Raw genomic sequence first — 18,213 nt, 5'->3', positions numbered from 1 at the left:
CCCCCCCCCATCGTTCAATACTAGAACGTAGCGGATTGCAATCCGCTACCTCACGAGTACCCAACCTTTCCTAAGGCAAGTACACTCTTTCGTTTAGAATATAAACTGTATTTATCTGCTCTATTTGCTGAAGTGCTGCCATTATCTGAATCTCTATGTTTTCTGATTAAAAAGTGAAACTTATATTATGCGTATCTACTGGCAGTCCAGCCTCGTAGTGGCTTCTTATTACGGTGGCCACGCCATTGTGTGATTACATAATCTGCACCTTTGTACGGTCACACCATCTTGTGTGACTTATCCTTTCATACCAGGGTACGTGTAACCCCATTAAACTCTCACCCATCAAAATTGTGAATACCCACAACTCACATGTAACTGTCGCTTCGTACGAGGCTCGTGTGTCTAATATTCCTTCACGCCCCCAGGATCTGCTTCACACAATTACTGCTCAATGATCCATGTGTCTTGACTTGAAATACACAGAGCCTCACTGGTTTTGAGAGCGCCCGCGGGTGATTCCCTTTTTCGTCTCCTACATATCCGGGCAGTACGTCCGCGGCTTCACGGGAAGCACATTTTAAACCCTCAGCAACCGGGCGCCACACACCTTGCCCTTCGGCGTTGGATATCCTGGTCTAGTATTCGGAGGAAATCGACTACGAGTCAAATACTCCTTGCCCAGGATGGGAAGCAGAGGAAGGCGTGGTGCACCAACGCTGCGGTGTGCGCTGTGCTCGAGCCTTACGGACACCGTTTCAGTTTCCCGACCTTTCGACTTGCGAGAGAAATGGAATCTTTACCAATCGCCTCGATGAGGAACTGGAGCAGTTGAAGGTAGTTCTCAGGGTGGCTCATATGCGGTCGCATTTACGGTCAACCCTAGCCTCTCGTGTGAAATTTGGCTTCCGCTCGGCAGATTCCGCTACTGAAGCGAAAGACGCGATCAATCGACCACAAGGCGTCTAAGTAATCTAGCACCCGGCCGCTACACACGCCATGCTTGTCCAACGAAAAGCTCTCCGAGCTCACAAGGCGGTGGGCATGCGCGTAGAACGCCATCTTTAATTCGAGTTTGTCAAACTCAAGACGCAACGCCAACTTCCTTCGAAATGTCACATCGCGACAATCCGCCGAGCATTCTTCCAAGGTTGCATACCGATGTGTAGAAAACCTTGAGAGCTTAGAGTGCTTTGCGCACCGACTGACTCACGTTGAGGATAATCGCGCTCTGTCGGAGCGGCTTCTAGTCGTCGAGCAGACAAATACATCACTCCGTACAACGGTGGAGCACCTGGCGCTGTTGAATACGGCAATCGTTGCACTTCGTACTCAAAATCAACTGCTGGCTCAGCTTCTGGGTGGTCAAGAGCCTTTAGGAGCCGCTCCCGCGCCAACGCTTCCGCAATCACTTGCTCCCGGGTTCCTGTAAGGATTAAGCAAGCTCTCATAAAACACCGAGTGGGTGCGCATACTTCTCGGAAGGTTTAGCGTATACACAAGGCTTTGCTTGGCCACGACCTTAAAAGGTTTGATAAACCGTGGAGAGAGATTTGTCTTGAGGTCAGCAGAGACCACATGTCCAATAAGGCTTATATGATTTAATTGAACCAGGTCTCCGACCTCAATATTTTCAGCATTTCTACTCCTTCTTTCGTCTGCAATTTTGTTCTGCTAGCTTCCAGCCATCGCATCGCAAACGTGTCGAGGGACACTCAGTCTGGTTGACAAGAAGTCATCGACTTCTTTTCTCACAGTGAGGTGGTTGACATCCGCTAGCCGCTCGGCTATTCCTCCGCTACATAACCCTGAACCATGGGATGGTGACGTCAGCGGGACGCGAGAATTAACAAGCGCGTTCACGTAGAGCGGTGAGTAGTCAGTAGACACATGCACTGTTTTTCTCAGAGCAAACTCCACAAGTGGCAGAATGGCGCTTCAGTGCTTCGGTGTCTCAGCGAAGTCACTGCAAAGTATGGCATCAACGGCGCGTTTTACGTGCTCAGTTTGACCATCGGTCTGTGGATTGTCCGCTGTTGGCATAGTCAACTTTATGCCCAGCACCCTGAAGATTGTCGACCAAAACTTTCCAGTATAGCCTGAGTTTTCTGTCATAGAGAATTGGCTCCGTGAGCCCATGTTGTCGAACACAATCCACAAACAGCGTCGCTGTACCCACACCGTCGATGGTGTCCGGCACTACTGTGAGATGCGCAATCTTGCCAAAATGGTCGATACAGACCACCACACCCGTGTTGCCTGCCAAGTCCTCGGAAGGCCAACACGAAGCCCATACTAATGGACTGCCAACACCCGGAGGGTACCGGTTAATTGACCAGCAGCACCGCCGCATTCGGAGAGGGTTTCACCCTGTGATACGTCTCACACGCGCGCACATATGAGCTCGTCCATTTGTACAGCCTGGGCTAGTCAGTCAGTCTCGAGGACACGTAGTTCATCATTTCATGTCCCATCCTCGCAAAGAGCTCAATTCTCGTTCTACTTGTTAGGGAGATTGACAGCGCGAGCTACTTAGTATGACGCAAGCGTTGCAATTGTATCGTATGATTTTATATGACTTATACAATTGTATCAGCTGCGTGAGAATTAAATGCACAAGAATTAAAGGCTTATCCTATCAACGAACACTCCGCCATATCTTTCTCGTTGAGATTAGAGATCTCGGGTAGGACTCGAGGGGTTGCTGCCGCCACTCTGATAAACAAATCTTGGTTTCTCACTTGGATTGGTTTTCAGTCGCCGATTGCAAAAACAGCACTGTCCTCAGAAGTACACGGCACCATATGATGCTACGTAAAAAGACGAATTCCGAGAAGAGTTCCCGTAGGAGCAACAATGTAGAGTTGTGAGTAGAGGATGAAGCTCTCAACGCGGTGGGGCGCTCGTTAAGTGCTGACTTCTCTGCAGTGACCACAAAGACAGCAAAATATTAAGCCCTAGTGCGGTAAACCTTCTGGTGGGGATACGTTACGCGGTGTGTACAGTATAATGATACATTTACACCATACATGACATTACCCTTGTGCAAATCCAATACTGGTTTGATATTATAAGACTGTATAAGATTCGCATGTCTCTTTTGTATTAGTGTGAATATCTAGATGTTCTAAAGTATCGATAACAATGGAGGTGATGCCATTCCAAAAGAAGATGTTTATGAGACACATATTTTGCTAGCCTCTATAGTTTACAATCTAAAGTATCGCAAACCAACTATATTTCGTGTTAGCTTAAATACTTAGGTCTCTGAGAGGTTAAAAACCAAACGGTCACTAGAAAGATATTGGCTCCGTATCCGGATACAGCGTACAAACTTTCCCTTGACTTGTACGAGGCCCATGGAGGTGAGGCATCAACATCCATCTTGGTGACCACGTGATGTTTTATTTGCAGACTCGAGCTTTATACAAGAAACAAGTCATATGTCTGCCTCACTGATCGCAACCCCGTCGCAGATAATCAGCAAAGAAAAAGTTGAAGCGACCTATGTTGTTGGTGTTACCACCGCCCAATTTGACCCACCATCTGTTTTCCAAATTTTTGTTCACGGAATGAAAAATAAATAATGGTATGGCGGTAAAAACTCGTTGAAAACCGGTTGAAGTAACCATCATCATAAAAGGCCTTTGGACAGACGCCACCTACAGTCGGACCTTCGTCAATCACCTTCTAATTAAGGCCGATCAGCAAATGGTTTTAATCTTATTAAAATATTCCGTAGGCCTATCCTTCACTGAAATACTTCATAAAGTTAGTTTCAAGTACTCCATAGAAAAAATTTCACGAACATGTTGGTGAGCTGCTTATTGAAACGCATTTACTCGGCCACTATCGCAAGTGTTTATATGGTTCTTCACATTCAATTTCCAGCGATCCCAATAATCACGGATCAATAGAACGTTGATGTATGTTTGTGTATCGCCATGATATGGTCTAAACGTATCGCTGGCGCATCATACAGTGTCTGCGGCATAATGGGCTCCTTCCGAGCATCCCACTCGGAGGCCCAACGCAATAATAGGGTTATTACCGTCTCTTATCAGCACTTAATCATAATCATAAAGATCGAGGTTATAAAAAAAGTTGATTGGGATTCCAAAGACTTATCTTTTTTACCGAGTCTGTATAATAGGATGAAAGCAGCAATGACTTCATACTGTTTACTTGATTTGGTTCATTGCCATGTCATGCAATATTTGATTCCGATAAACATTTCAACCTTATGATGCCCCCCCCTATGCGTAAGCAACACACGAGGCAGATCTTCTCGTCACGTTGCAACATTCCTAAAAAAAGGGTAAATCGATGCTTCAGAGTCTTGAAGATAGCTTTTCCACCCTCGTACCCAGTGCCTTACAAGTGTCTCCAATGACATATTCATCCAATCCGGATGAAGGGATCAGCTCAACGTCTGAAAAATACTCATTTGAACCTTGCAATTCTTATCACATGTAGACGAGCTTTTACCGGGGATAGAAAGGAGAATCGTACAGCATTGTAATTCTTCCTCAAGCTTAACTTTGAGTCATTTTTGGATCAATCACCCCACTCAAGACTCGCAATCACCTTCAGTTCTATTGGCTCTAGTGCACGTATTGCAATATTCTGTCCTTTTTAAACTCCACTAATCCAGTCGTAGGAGGCAACAGATCAAAGCTGCTTTTGACCGTCCCTGCAGAGATCAATTCGTTATGTAGTAGTTCTTTGTCGTATAGACACAGATGCACCCTAGAGCCCGCTATCCCTTCTCAACCTAATATGTCGACTCACTGCTATTTTTGACATTAAAAAGATTTGCTAAAGGTACCTAACAGTAAATATTTATCATTGCTGACAACCTGATGCCCCGGACGCGATCGCTTTTTGTTTCGTGCCCGCAAGAACGTAATTCTGCTTCCTATCAGTGTTAAATTCATGACTTGACATACCTCTCCCAGGAGAGAAGAGCGTTATACTTCGCTTTTTCGGATTTTGATGAAGTTATGGCTTCTGACATTCGAGCCTTGCCGTGCCAAATTGAAATTGTACCTGAATTTGGATCCAGGGATAAACATCATTCCACGCCGCTGAGATATTTAATGACACATGACCATTCAAAAGCGTTTCTCGCAATTACCAATGTCCCCACCGCAAGACGAACGAATAGAGCATCCGTATCTGGTATATTTGTTACCTCAGCGTACTTTCTACTGTTTACGATAGTCGCGATCGCACATAATTGCATGTATCCATTATTGCTTTATCAAGCTCGGGACGTATTGATAACCAGCATCCATAGGTTACAGCTCTTAGGAGAGACGCTTTTAGTAAGACTAGGATCCATTAGCAATGAGCATCATACGGTATAAGAAATGATTTTCGTCTCGAAATGGTCACCAGCGCACAAAAAGACTTGACGTCTACTTGTGAGGGCATTGTCGTTCAGCCTTGCGTGGGAGTCTGACCCTTCGAGATTTTTAGCCCAGAGCGACGGGCACACGTAGAAAAAGGTGTTATTACTCTCGCAGATCACCTGCAGATAAATCGAGGCTACATACCAGCTAAAAAGTATCTTTTAGTCAAGCCGGAGTCGATCGCATCGGATCCCACATAGACCTTACAATCCCAGCGCCCCAACCTGCCCTCCCAAAGCGAAGTTGTGGTCTGCATGATAACATTGACCACTACATTTTCTGACAGAGGTTAAATGGAGCGCGAAAAAATCACGGTTCGAGTAGCGCTTATTCGAAGGCTCTCTATGAAAATGGTTACCATTTCCCCCCCGGAAGGCGATCGATTCGACTGATCTGTGGCGTTGACTATTCAACTCCTGGACACAGTCCATATGTCGCGTCTTCATTGGCAGATAGACTAGAATTTTGGATGCACTCAATTAGCCACGTCAGGCGATGTCAATACCTGCTTTATCTATTGCTTTGTAATCCTAAACCCTAGACAAGGCAACATGTGAAGGATAACCGATAGGTCTTTCGCGAAGCTCGCGACTTCATCTGGCGTCTTGGAAACTCGCCTGGTTCATCAATTAGAGCAGTCTCGTAAGATCTCCCACCTGCTGCGGCTACTTTTGCTGATGATGCAGGGCCTTCTGTCAAACAAACGATCTCGCACTGTTTAGGGTGCTCCGAGTATTCTCGTCATTCCGAGGGCGATGCTAAGGCGACGACGCCAATGGGTTCAACCTATGACCCTCGTGTAAAAGACGTGGCTCCGAAGCCACCTTCGAAAAAGACTGCAAATTCATTCAGGTCGTATATCGTGTCGTCGCGATGGTAGGGTATGATGAGCCCTACGTGAAACGTCGGACGGGTTCTTAGCCAGCTTGGCAGGTCGATAGTGTCCACATTCCCATGGCATGACACTATTTGGAATGAACCGATGAAGCGAGGTAAAGCTTAGAGCTTTCCAAGCTCGAGACCGCATCATTTTGAGGTTTTTAGTACTAAAAAGTACATAATTCTCCACAATAAAATGCATTTTGCTTTGATGACCTCGTCTATCTGCGTATTTTTCTGCCATCTTGCTGATTCTGTCAATAAAAAAAGCACCCCATTATGACCATCAGCATTCTCGGGGAAACCAAAAATAAGCTCGAGAACAATTGATTCCAACAGTCAATAAGAACAGTGAGAGTGGCACTTGCGTGTGCTGCGCGTTCTTCACGCGCCGACAGACATCGCATGACTTCACGTATCGTGTATTCCACTTGTATATGTAAGGCCACCAGAATCAGGCACTGAGAGAATGGAAGGTGTTTTCACGGCCAAAGTCAACCGGCCATCAGCGTATCATGCGCCTTGCACACAATCTTGTACTTAAAAAATTATTGGCGTCGTCACGTGCAACTTTATAGTGAAGGAGACCATCCTTCCATGCATACCGATGCAACCTTGGTTTCATGCGACCACAAAAAAAGCTTGTCATGGAGTCAAAATCACTCGATGACAATGCTTGGCTGATTGGATCACACTGTTCATCCTCCACGCATGGCAATGCAACTGCCAGCACGTTCATTTTCCTAACTTTAACGCAATCGTGAAATTGCAGTCTGCGAAGGGTGACAACTAGCGAGCCATTCGCTAAAACAAGTGAGGTGTCCCAACCGCATCACGCAAGTTTGCGTGAATGTGTAGACGACAAACGGGAGTTGAACGCAAGTGGTGAAACGAAACTACACCACAGCATACTTCACTGCCATAAGCTCCATATCGTGGGCAAGGTTATTCTTTTCTGCTTCCTTCAGCCGTCGCGATTGAAACGACACGACATGATAGTGTCTTTTGAGTCCTTTTTTAAAAGACTTATTGCAAACTTAGAAGCATCACACTCCACGCTATACGGCTTGTATCATTTGATACAGCAAGTAATTGTACTTTCATCAAACTGTGCTTAAGTGGATGATAAATCCCATGGTACGTCCTTCTTTGGCAAGTTTGATAGTGGGCGTGCAATTTAGTTACGCAAAACGAGATGCAAATAATTGGACAAATCAATCCATTTCTTCAATTCTTTTGGTTCCGTGGCGTTTGCGACAACATAACTGTTTTTGACCTTCTCAGGTTCGCACGAACTCCGTGTTTACAAACATAATAACCGAGGGCCGGTACTTCGCTAGCACCGAAAATACTCTTTGCAAGACTCGCTTGCAATGAATGCTCCCGCATACATTCCAGCACCACACCGAGGTACACCAAGTGCACTTTTTCGGTAGATTTGCTATCTTCGTCCTTCAAATGAACAAAACTACTGTTAGAACAGATTAGTGCAGAGTAACCGGTGGTCGGAACAGATGGCAGTCCAATTAATTAAATGCTGCCAAAGCATTGGATAGTCCTTGTGGCATCACAATTCACCCCCTAAATAAATATCGGATTGTGTGCTAACAGGACGTCCTCCTCCCTCATCAATATATGGTAATATCCATGAACCCAATTTAGTACACTATACTGTGTACAGCTGGACATATGGCGGAAGATGACATCTTTACGCAGGAATGGCGTCTTAGCGAGATTCGTCTACGCTATCAACCTGTTATAGGCGTGAACGATACATTTTTTGCCATTTGGTTTACACACACAAAGCGTCGGAACGTTGTGAGGGGACTTGCTCTTGTCACCAGACCAGCGGCTTTCTTTTGAGCAAAAGATTATCGATACAGGCACATTGTACACGCGACAGTGGCCACCGTAAAAGCACTGCATGCTTTAAACCAGCTTCAGGATCAATTTCTGTCGAACCGTTCGGGTGGAAGACCAGAAGGCAGCTTCGCACGAAGGCCGTCATCCTTATATTACATGATAAGGATCAGTTAGATTCTTTAATATAGCGGATCCTCTTCGTGACTCCACATGCTTTCTAAATTTCTCGAGGGCCGAATCATTCATAACCGTTGATTAGCGTGGTCTAGCTGAGTCGACCATCGACCGTAGCGACAAAACCTCCGCAATATTATCACTCTTGAGATCGTGTAGGAAGTCATCGTAGGTGATTTATTCGAGCTTCATCAGTTCTCCAGTTGTCGACAACGGTGTCAAAAGAACATCTGTTCTTGTCACCTAAGTCCCAGTTGTTGAATCCACATTACATGAACCAGCATATTTCCATGCTATATTCCCATTCTGGGAAGCCGTTTGTCGGGTTAAGTCTTTCGATCACTCAACCGCATCCAGAGCGGGTGTATCAGTACCGCGGTCAGCAATTTTCTTTGATGTATTATCATTGTGTGTGCTCAACCACATAACGAGTGGGAGCATCATCTTTGTGGTCAGCTATACCAACTGACCCACAATCCTACTCATTGTATTAGTGGGAGTAGTGGCATATATAGCCACAGTCGATTCCTTCGGTATTCTATTACACTCATGTCTTCAACTTCCTTTCGTCTTGAGGGGGTACGAACCAGCATTTCGCCCTCATACAATTTTTTCGTTGTGCAAATCACCATGCCTACCAACGATCCATTCATTTACAAGTGCCAAGTTCTGCGTACAACTTGATCCATTGACACCGTGGCCACTTCATACGATTTCGTATCTTCTCCAACCTGGGGAATGTAAATTGTGACATATATCAGTGAAGTGAGGGGTTATTTCGAGCAGCATACGACTGCTTTCCGCCTAGGAGCGTTATTTCTGGTGCATAGTGAATGTGGTTATATAGTATCGAGAGTTTCACCAACGCCAAAAGAGCTACATTTAATCAATTTTGATCTTAATCAATCAATGGCTTATGCTTCTCAAGCCACGGTGTAAACAAAAATCAGGTGATACCGTTTGTCCATATCAAGGACTGCTAATATTATTTTCCACTTGAAGTCTTCAAACTTCAATTGAAGATCAACTGTAATTCTCTTTGCAGTAAACACCAATGGCCAACTTCGCTGAGAAAAAAGCCATTGCTTCCATCTAGAGCATTCAAAAGCTTTGAATTTTTGAGACCACGCTTTGATTCCGCGCATAGTTACGCAACACGCTAGAGTCAATCAAGACTCTAAACGGACGACCGTTAATCTTTACTTTTGCTGAGACCACGAGGAGACCACTTCGACCTGTGTTGCTAGCAAAGGAGTGCGACTTTTCACGGGCTAAATCTCGTGAGTGATTCTACCACCACATTCACAAGAGCTTATAATTGCCAAGGAGATCGCCCTGCGTCTACTTGGTAACGGCGTCTTCCGAACGCCTCGTAGTATTCGTACCACATGACTCGACACCATTTCGACGACGACCGCATCGAGAGGGTCGTCTCTCACGTGGACAATTACTGCGGATGCAACCGAATTCTTTGACATCCGTAAACTTGCTTTGTACGGACAGTCGGCGCACTTTTAGTAATCCGGAAGCAGCAGTTCCTGCTCCCATCGAGTTAACCGGATGATCACATGCTTGACACCGACAGTAGTCCTCACGCAATGCAATCATAATTCCATCTTCCAAATTGACGAGCTCTGGCGGATGTCGCTCGTCTTAGGGGGGCCATGAGTGATATTTTTTCATTAACACGATGGCCATTACTGCCTCTGGCACTGCTTCCCTCGCCGTGCAGGCACAAAGCTCAGTGAGCTTCTGTACGCAGTCGTACAACGTGCCGTAGTCTTGACGCCATCACAGAAACTTCGACTGTTGCTAAAATTCTGTGGGAGACACATTGATTCTATGGCCTTTCCAGCTCTTGCCATGTGGCAAAGTAGCTGGAGCGGTTGACTTTCCATGTCATCGCCCAATCATCAGCACGGCCAAACAAATGCGACATGACAAAGGCTACTTGATACGGTTATGACAAAGTTTGAGCCGTCGTGATAACGATGACCAATTCTCGCTGCAAATACACATAATTCTCATCTTTGTTGCCACGAAAGCTCTCCAACTAGTTTAACATGGGACGTCATAACCACTTATAAAAAAGGGAACAGGCGTCGGTATAAATCGCGATAGAAATACCAATAATCCTTGCTCATACGCAGCAAAATTTTCCTAGCGTTGAGTTTTTTCTTCTTGATCCAATCGAACATGCTGCAGACCGCGTGATCTCCGATTAAAACTCGCAGTTCACCACACCCTCCCATGGCAAATGTGTTCGGAGCGAATTTTCCTCCCTGGTGATCCGAGGACAACCACCGCCTGTGGTGTCTCCATTACCCATCCATCGAAGTAGTCGGCGTTGAATGACCAGTAGGCTACGGAAATTGCCCGTCCTTGTTCACACACTATCCGGGAAAGAATAAAGTCAACTAGCACGCCTCACAGCGTGTTGCTCGCTACTAGCGGGGCGGGCCGTTGGCTTACGTAGAAATGACGTTTATTTTTATATCCAATAAGCTCTTAACTCCCCTAACCTGATAATTACTTTTGTTCTGTTACTTTACAGGGTGTACAGACAGACAAAGTATACGGTCCGCACAACATGTGTAATAGGACCTGACCCGTAACACAATCTCAACATTCCACGACATTCTTCGTCTGACCCGCGGAAGTTTGATTGCTACAGTCTGACATTTAGTTGTTTCACGATAGAAGCCGTTTGTTCTAACACCAGAGGTGCTCTAGAATGTGTAACACCAGCGCATTGTCAAACCTGGTAAGGGCTTCTCGGATAGTGATTACCGATTCCGGCATTTTGGCCGCCATTTCTCCGATTCCTTGGCGGCCTAAGATAACAAAAGCTTGTTCAACTGGTGTTTTCGTCCGGAGCCAGGTATTCCAGTATTTTACCTTTTAATCTATATCAGGCGATACAGTATTGCCATGCATCGGTCATGAGATTGGCTAACGGGGTTGCCATGCACTCCCGACAGAAGAAGTTCTCACTACGCTTACAAACGCATAAAGAATGGATTTATGCGCTACTACCAGGGGCTGGAGTGAGAGCCTCTAATGGTGCTAAAAAATTATCAGCTCTCTCTGCTATTTCAAGAATTCATATATATAGCGTCAATACTGACATTTGATAAAAACGTTTTAGTATTTTTCATTGCGCTTCTCGTAATCTTCATAAACACCGATAATCCGGTATTTATTTTCACAACCATGATTATAATATGGATTTCTTACAAATGTGCCTTTTGTAATTAATACATTTGTACCAAATGTGCAGAGGTTACTGGAAGTCCCTCATTATGTACATCGTACAATCGTGCAATACGTGCCCCGTTTTGCCACTGAACCAGATCTTATCAAGCGGATCTTGTTGAAGTTAGGCGAGTTTATCCTCTAAGAATGGCATTTTGATTTTTTAAATTCAGCCGTTAATTATTGAGGTTGCTTCCACACAAAAACTTTTAACTCCAGCAAAACGTGCAAAGAACGGGTTTAAATGCCGTATTTAGGACACGTAAACGAAGTCCAAAGTAATGACAGATATGCCATCTGAATTATATAGTCCGATTTATCCTATAACAATAAGAATCTTTTGTTAGTGTTTGTACTAAAACTCTATCGATGTAATCATATCACTGCACCTCCTACTATTCTCGATCACAGGTATAAAAATCGATTTATGATAAATGTTCATACAAATATGATACGTGTCTCATTTGACCCAAAACACTAATAAAGGGCAAGGACAGAGTTCGGATGGAGATAATGAAAGAGAGGTGACTCTTATGACATGAGAGCACCACTTAAGTACATGTCAATACCAGAACATGTACAAATTTCTTAAAGAAACTTCTTAGTCCCATGCGTCAAGAATTTCCTTACGCCTCTTGACTGACTCTTTATTTTCGCGGTCCAATGCCTCACATTTGATGCCCGGGAAGTTGTTCTCAATAAGTAATTTAAGTTGCGGTAATCTCTTCGGACTCGGGGCGTACGTACCACTATTGTTGTCGATTACTAACTTGCTAGTGCCGTCGTCCTCTTCCTCAATGCGAAATTCGCCGGCGTATTTGACGGATTCGGCGGTATTTGAATGCATCATATGCTTCGACAACATGTCTTTGAAAAAGCCAGCTCCAGTCTCAGAGAAGAGCCAACCTTTTGGTGTGATCGCGTATGTAAACAGCACAGGCTTACCGCGACGCATTCCGTTGCGGATGAGATGAAAGAAATCATCAGGAGAGGTAAGGTACCCATACTTCGTACTTTTCTTTTCGTGCTTGTATACCACAGCGTGTTGTGTCTTGACTAATCCACGAAGAATAGGTGCCTCGGGATGATCTGACGCGAACACTCGCTGGATCTTCGTGTAGTTCTTGTTCCATTCGTTATCATCGGGTAAGTATAAAGGGACATTGTGCAGCTGAACGATATATGCCAAAGATTTCCAATCTTCATCGTCGGACGTTAACTTTTTCAGGACTCCTGCTGTATAGCTTGAGTGCACAGAGTAGCGAACAGGACCGACTTCCTCAATCGCGGCATTAGAGTCCGCGTTGAGCTGCTGGCGGTTAACCTGCAGAAAAGTCGAATTAGTACGTATAAAAAGGTGATTTAGAAGTATGAACCCACCTTGATGCTGATGACGCCAGCGTTGCGATCACCTAGCGTTATTGGCAAGGGAATCATTTCGTCTGGGTCGAATTTAGCATTGGCGGTGTTGAATTGTGCTTCTCCAAGCTCATCGCCTTCATCCATGTCCGTACCAAGCACAATCAGTCTAAATGTCGAGTCCTCTGGAACGTTGTTAAAGAAAAACTTTTCGTTCCACTGAGGATTAACCGAATCGAAGACGGGGTGCGACCAGGCCATTGGCATGCCATTGATTTCAATCTTGGTGTACGCATCACTCGAGAAGAACTTGCCCTTTACCCCTGCCGCAAGATTTAGGTATTCACTTTGCTGAATATCCTGGTAAGAAACAATATTCGTAAGCATAATATTATTTGAACAACAACAGAAAACCAATAACATTTCCACCTGTGCAGATACAATCTCAAGACCCACATTGTATACGGCGGCGGCAGGGTTGTCAAGCAGTGAAAATGAAAGGGACATTGTTCCAGGTTGCCGCCGGTACTAAATCAAAAATGCGGCCATCCAGCATGCAGCGCAAGAAAAGTCTAAGCCAGTTCAAGATGCAGACAGTCCAAACCTGACGTAGACATTTGGTGCTGCAGTATAGGCGAAGCCTTGAGAGAAAAAAAGTCTAGGCAGCACAAAGAACTTGTCTTGCCCATCATATGCTTGGATTTCTAAATATCAACCAGTTAAAGTAGCTAAAAGCCTCAACTTTGTACAGAATTCGGGAAATACCTTGAGCACCACACGAAGATGGGCCTATGAAATATTGCCATCGCAAATCTTGCTGTTTCGCGAGGGCTAGCGAAAATTTTTTTTATCGCTTCCGAGTAACCATTTCCTAAAGCTTCATTAAAGCCTGCACCAAACCAGAATTGGTAATTTCATCATGTCTACGAAATGACCCGCTTGACATTTAAAGCTCGTTCAGATGAAACTGATCCGCAGACTGGCTTGAAATGGCTCCATTATCTACCATCCTGATTCCCAGACAACAAATATATGTAGCATACGGCTACACTTAAGTATTGGTAACCTTGGTAACTAAATTGAAAGCGATCATAACGTTTTGTATGTCGAAGCTTACTTACTATTGATCTTCACTAGCTAGAGTGCGTGCGTTGCGGGCGGCAGACTACTCGCTGTTCCCGCTAGCTTCATAACCGGGTCTAACAAGTCATAGCGTTTTTGATAGCATGCTTTGGTGAAGAGCGCAGTAAGCGCATCTCGCTGGGGAACGCTCGGCTGTGCATCGTCGGGTTAGGAGGGAAGCTCGACATCCTTACTTTTTGCGCGTCGGTAACAAGCGCCCCTCATTGATAGCTCGTTTAACCATGTCTTTAGGCGCAGAGAAGGAGACTCCCGATGCAAGTATGCATGATGAGCAGGCACATGGTGCACTGGTTGCTCGTGGGGCAGTCACTATTGCAAAATTTACGAACTCCACATTGCAGTTCGGTGTACTTATGACTTCTTAATCAGTACTGAAGTATTCATATTATGAACATGAGAGAACTCCGCAATGAACACGTTCATGGTACATATAGGCTAAACATGCAGAATTTTTACAATGTTATTTGTAAATAAAACTAGATAAGTATCTTGACAAAGAGTTAAATCGACATCTCGATCTTAGCACTGAATATAAGTCATAGCTATTCTCTATCGCCCCGACAAATAAAGACTCTGCAATAAGATGTCACCTTTGTCCGTATCAATGGAAGTATCCTCTGGAGCTCAAAATTTACAATCGCTCTTTTTTGTCCCACACTGGGACCGCGGCTTACTGTCTTTTTTGCCTTCACTAGCAATACAATTGTTATCAATCTGGAATAATTCGATGGTTTCGTGCTTGCGCCAAAATAGGTAGATGACACACCAAACCTACACCGTAGGGAAGTGCATAGTATCCGACCTTTCTAAATTAGACGATACATGTTTCGTGGCGCTCCAACCACACGATTTTTAAAAAGAGATCGCGGCAGTAATTCAGGTACAACAAAAGACAATGTTTCATGCTGTCGACGTTGTAACTCACCATCATCACTTCAAGATCGAGCAGATTCTTTGACATGCTCTTGTCGCAATAGTCATGCACATCGTTCCCATTCTTGGCATCTTCAACGCCTCAGCTTACTGTCTACCATTTTAACTGTTAAGGATCGTTCGTAATCGCACGATGGTTGAGACCTACCAAGAATTTTCATGGCTTCGCAGTGCCAGAAAACGCTGAGATCAACATAAAAAACCAAGCTGTGAGTCCCAACTCTCGTAAATAGAGTCGCTTTTTTTGAAGGTGTGCCCATTTGACCATTGACCTCCGGGATGAAGAATTTTTCTCCTAGTAAACCGTCCTATGCCCATTGATATTCAACATTTTTCCGTTGGAGATTTTTTGGCAGCTGCCCTTCATTTGGATTCAACCTTCTGTACCTCTAAGCCAGATATTGAGGGCATGCAACGCGTATATGTATTAACTGCGGTGGTCCAGAATATCTGCGAATGCCGCAGCTGTCCAGCAGCTATGAGTTTTATCTCAACCTCCTCAACATAACCAAGCCTCAAGAGCATTCTTATAGCTTCTATTTTTGATTCGTGTCTAGTCATTGCGACGCGGAATTTGTTTTCCGTACTGAATACGACACCAGCCATATTTATAAACTAGGTCGATTTTACGCGAGCGTCTCGACGCACGCCCGCCTCTTCGGAGATACCCAATTAAGATGGTGGTTGTTGTTTCTGCCTCCGGGGAGAATTGGTTTGGCGTTGCAATGATAAGTGATAATAGTTTCTCGCCGTTATGTAGTCCACCAGCTCACGCCTTTCTTCACGGGTGGACAAGAATTAAAAGCTTTCCCTTTTCCCTTTTTAGTAGTTTCATAGACCCGTGACGTTGTCGGGAGCAGATGCTATCTTCTTATGCGCTCATCTAGCATGAAGACCGCAAGCGCAACACGCCACCGCTCCGCTTAAAGGATAGTTAAATTACATCCTGGGTCCCGGTATCTTGCAGCTAGCCAATGGCGTCGCTGTCGCATCTTCACAGAGGGTGTACGCCTCCGCGAAACCAGTGGGAACAAGTACTCAGCTTCGACCAGTGTCAGCCTCACTTCCTGCTCCACCGGAGACCTGATATGGTTGTTCAGTGGATAACGTGCCACTCCACATGCCTCATTGTGGTTCCGCCTTTGATGCCTCAGGCCTCGTCTGATTATGCCACGCATGGCATGCAGCGACTGTTTCGATACTTAAGTGGGGCTCAGTGGGTTAAGTGCCACTCCACGTGTATCACTGGGGCCTCGCCCTTGATACCTCGGCCCTTGACCGACCATGCCACGCATGGCATGCAGCGACTGCTTCAATACTTGAGCAGCGCTTACGTGCCACTCCACGTTCAGCCCGCGAGCCATGCTCGGGACTGCTTCCCGATACACCTTCGGTGTTCACCAACTCGGATACTCCAATATCTAGCATGTTGACCGTCTCCGTCTAATGTCCGTGCCAATAGTGTTTCTGCCTCCTAGCAGTGGTTCGTGAATGACTCACCAAAGCTCCACCAGTCGACGTGCGCGTAGCGCCCAAGGTCTTCCACCTTTAACCGAACCATGGCTCATGCATGGTGTTCCAACCATGCCATACAAAGGATGAGATCATGCCTGGGAATAATAGTCTAAGACTAGACAGCATTCTACGCTTAAAAAGTCAAGAAACTTGACACCGAAGTCCGCAGACACCCTCGACATTGCGACAGACAAGTGCCGACGCTCACCAAACAGTGACGGCGTCACTCAACCGCTCTTTCAGTGCCTCAGCATACAGCTGACTTACTTCTATCGTGTAGCGTCGAGCATTACTGCCCGGTGCCCGCGGTCGATCAAGACCGTTCATAGATTTATAAAGCCCTTCATGATTGCTTTCACTACCTGCAAGCGCTGCTTGCGTACATATTCCGTGTTCAAGAGCACGAAGCTCTTCGAAGCTGGCCTTGCTGCCCTCTACATCTTTGAGGCTCAACAGAACTGAATTAATCCCCAGTAGGCCGTGCCTTCTGGGCGTTGTGATTACCCCGCGACTAACCAAAAGGTTGGTGAGAAGCGGGACGTCGGCTCGATAAACCTTGACGCGACTTGCGCAGGGGACAACCAGTCCGGTGTCCTCACAGACAAAACACCGTCGGGTTTTCGATCGCTGCCCGGTAGCTCGGAACGCTGCCTCTACTTTCTCAGCATAGTTCCATCGGCTCAGGCCTGCTTGACGAGCTGCTACGGTGTGTTTTCCGACTAAGGCGTGCCGACTTGAAGCTGAATTCGACAATCAATGCCACATTCACTACTTCTTCACATAAGTCCAATTCATTCTGACCATGCCAGTTCGGAGGGTCTCCACAACGAAGATCTTTGTGACTGCCTCGGGGGGAGGATCGGCTGCCATCACGGCAATGAGAGTACGTAAGTCTTGGATAAAGTCCACCAATTCCTTCTTGGCCTGTCGAGCGGCAATGAAACGCGGTAGCGCGCGATGTGCCTGGTTAAGCGGCGAGATCGCTTGGAAGAACTGAAGCTTCACCTCCGTCCACGAGGATAACGCCGCTTCAACCAAAGTGCCGAACGTCAGTGCCCATTCTTGCGCTCGACCACCGAGCCTGGAGATAGCTAGCGCCATGCGCTGCTATCTGGGAGCATGGCAAATGTCCATAACTATCTCGGCCTTTTTACCCAAAGCATGAAATTCTCTGCATCTTCAACCTCGAAGGTCTTAATGCTCACCACGAAGCGGCCTCGGTCATCCGTCTTCAAAGTTGGCATCATGGACGCAGTCAAGGCCGACATCTTCTGCTGTTGGTTCTCTAGCAGAGCATTTTCATGGATTGAAAGCACCTCTAGGCGCGCGCTGATCGCATTATGTCCTTGTGAACGAGGTGTTGCACGCCCTCAAAGCAGCGGAGCTGCCGTAGCTTTGCGCATAGAGAGAGCGTAAGTTTGGTCACCGACCTTTCGTTCTATACTTAGAACAGGCACGAGTTTAGCGGATCGCAGTCCGCTTACTCTAAGAGTAATAACCGCCTTAAGCCAATGCTAAATAACTCTTCTGTTTAAAACGTAAGTATTTCTCGATTTTATTTGCGGCAAGGCCGCCTATATCTAAGTCTATAGGTTTTCTCAACGATATAGTAAAACGTATAATTACTGGCTCTTCCAGCCACGTACTGACTTCGAAATGGAACCGAGAATGTAACGGA

General features: G+C 45.7%; 2 protein-coding genes across 2 annotated transcripts; one reads left to right on the top strand and one right to left on the bottom strand.

The window, feature by feature from the left end:
- Nucleotides 1-12,186: 12,186 nt before the first annotated feature.
- On the bottom strand, nt 12,187-13,451 carry PHALS_13221 (C2 domain; the record flags this gene model as incomplete). Its single annotated transcript, XM_024728934.1, has 3 exons — nt 12,187-12,909; nt 12,966-13,304; nt 13,374-13,451. 3 exons carry the CDS (start codon nt 13,449-13,451, stop codon nt 12,187-12,189), a joined length of 1,140 nt encoding a protein of 379 aa, XP_024579361.1.
- Nucleotides 13,452-14,308: 857 nt separating this feature from the next.
- On the top strand, nt 14,309-14,526 carry PHALS_13220 (uncharacterized protein; the record flags this gene model as incomplete). Its single annotated transcript, XM_024728933.1, has 2 exons — nt 14,309-14,434; nt 14,488-14,526. 2 exons carry the CDS (start codon nt 14,309-14,311, stop codon nt 14,524-14,526), a joined length of 165 nt encoding a protein of 54 aa, XP_024579360.1.
- Between the last annotated feature and the right edge of the window lie 3,687 nt (nt 14,527-18,213).

This window comes from Plasmopara halstedii (genome assembly GCF_900000015.1).
Source record: "Plasmopara halstedii genome assembly, contig: Scaffold_658, whole genome shotgun sequence".
In the NCBI taxonomy this organism is placed as follows: Eukaryota; Oomycota; class Peronosporomycetes; order Peronosporales; family Peronosporaceae; genus Plasmopara; species Plasmopara halstedii.
The sequence above is the reverse complement of the archived record's forward strand: the minus strand, read 5'-3'. Positions and strand labels throughout refer to the sequence as shown.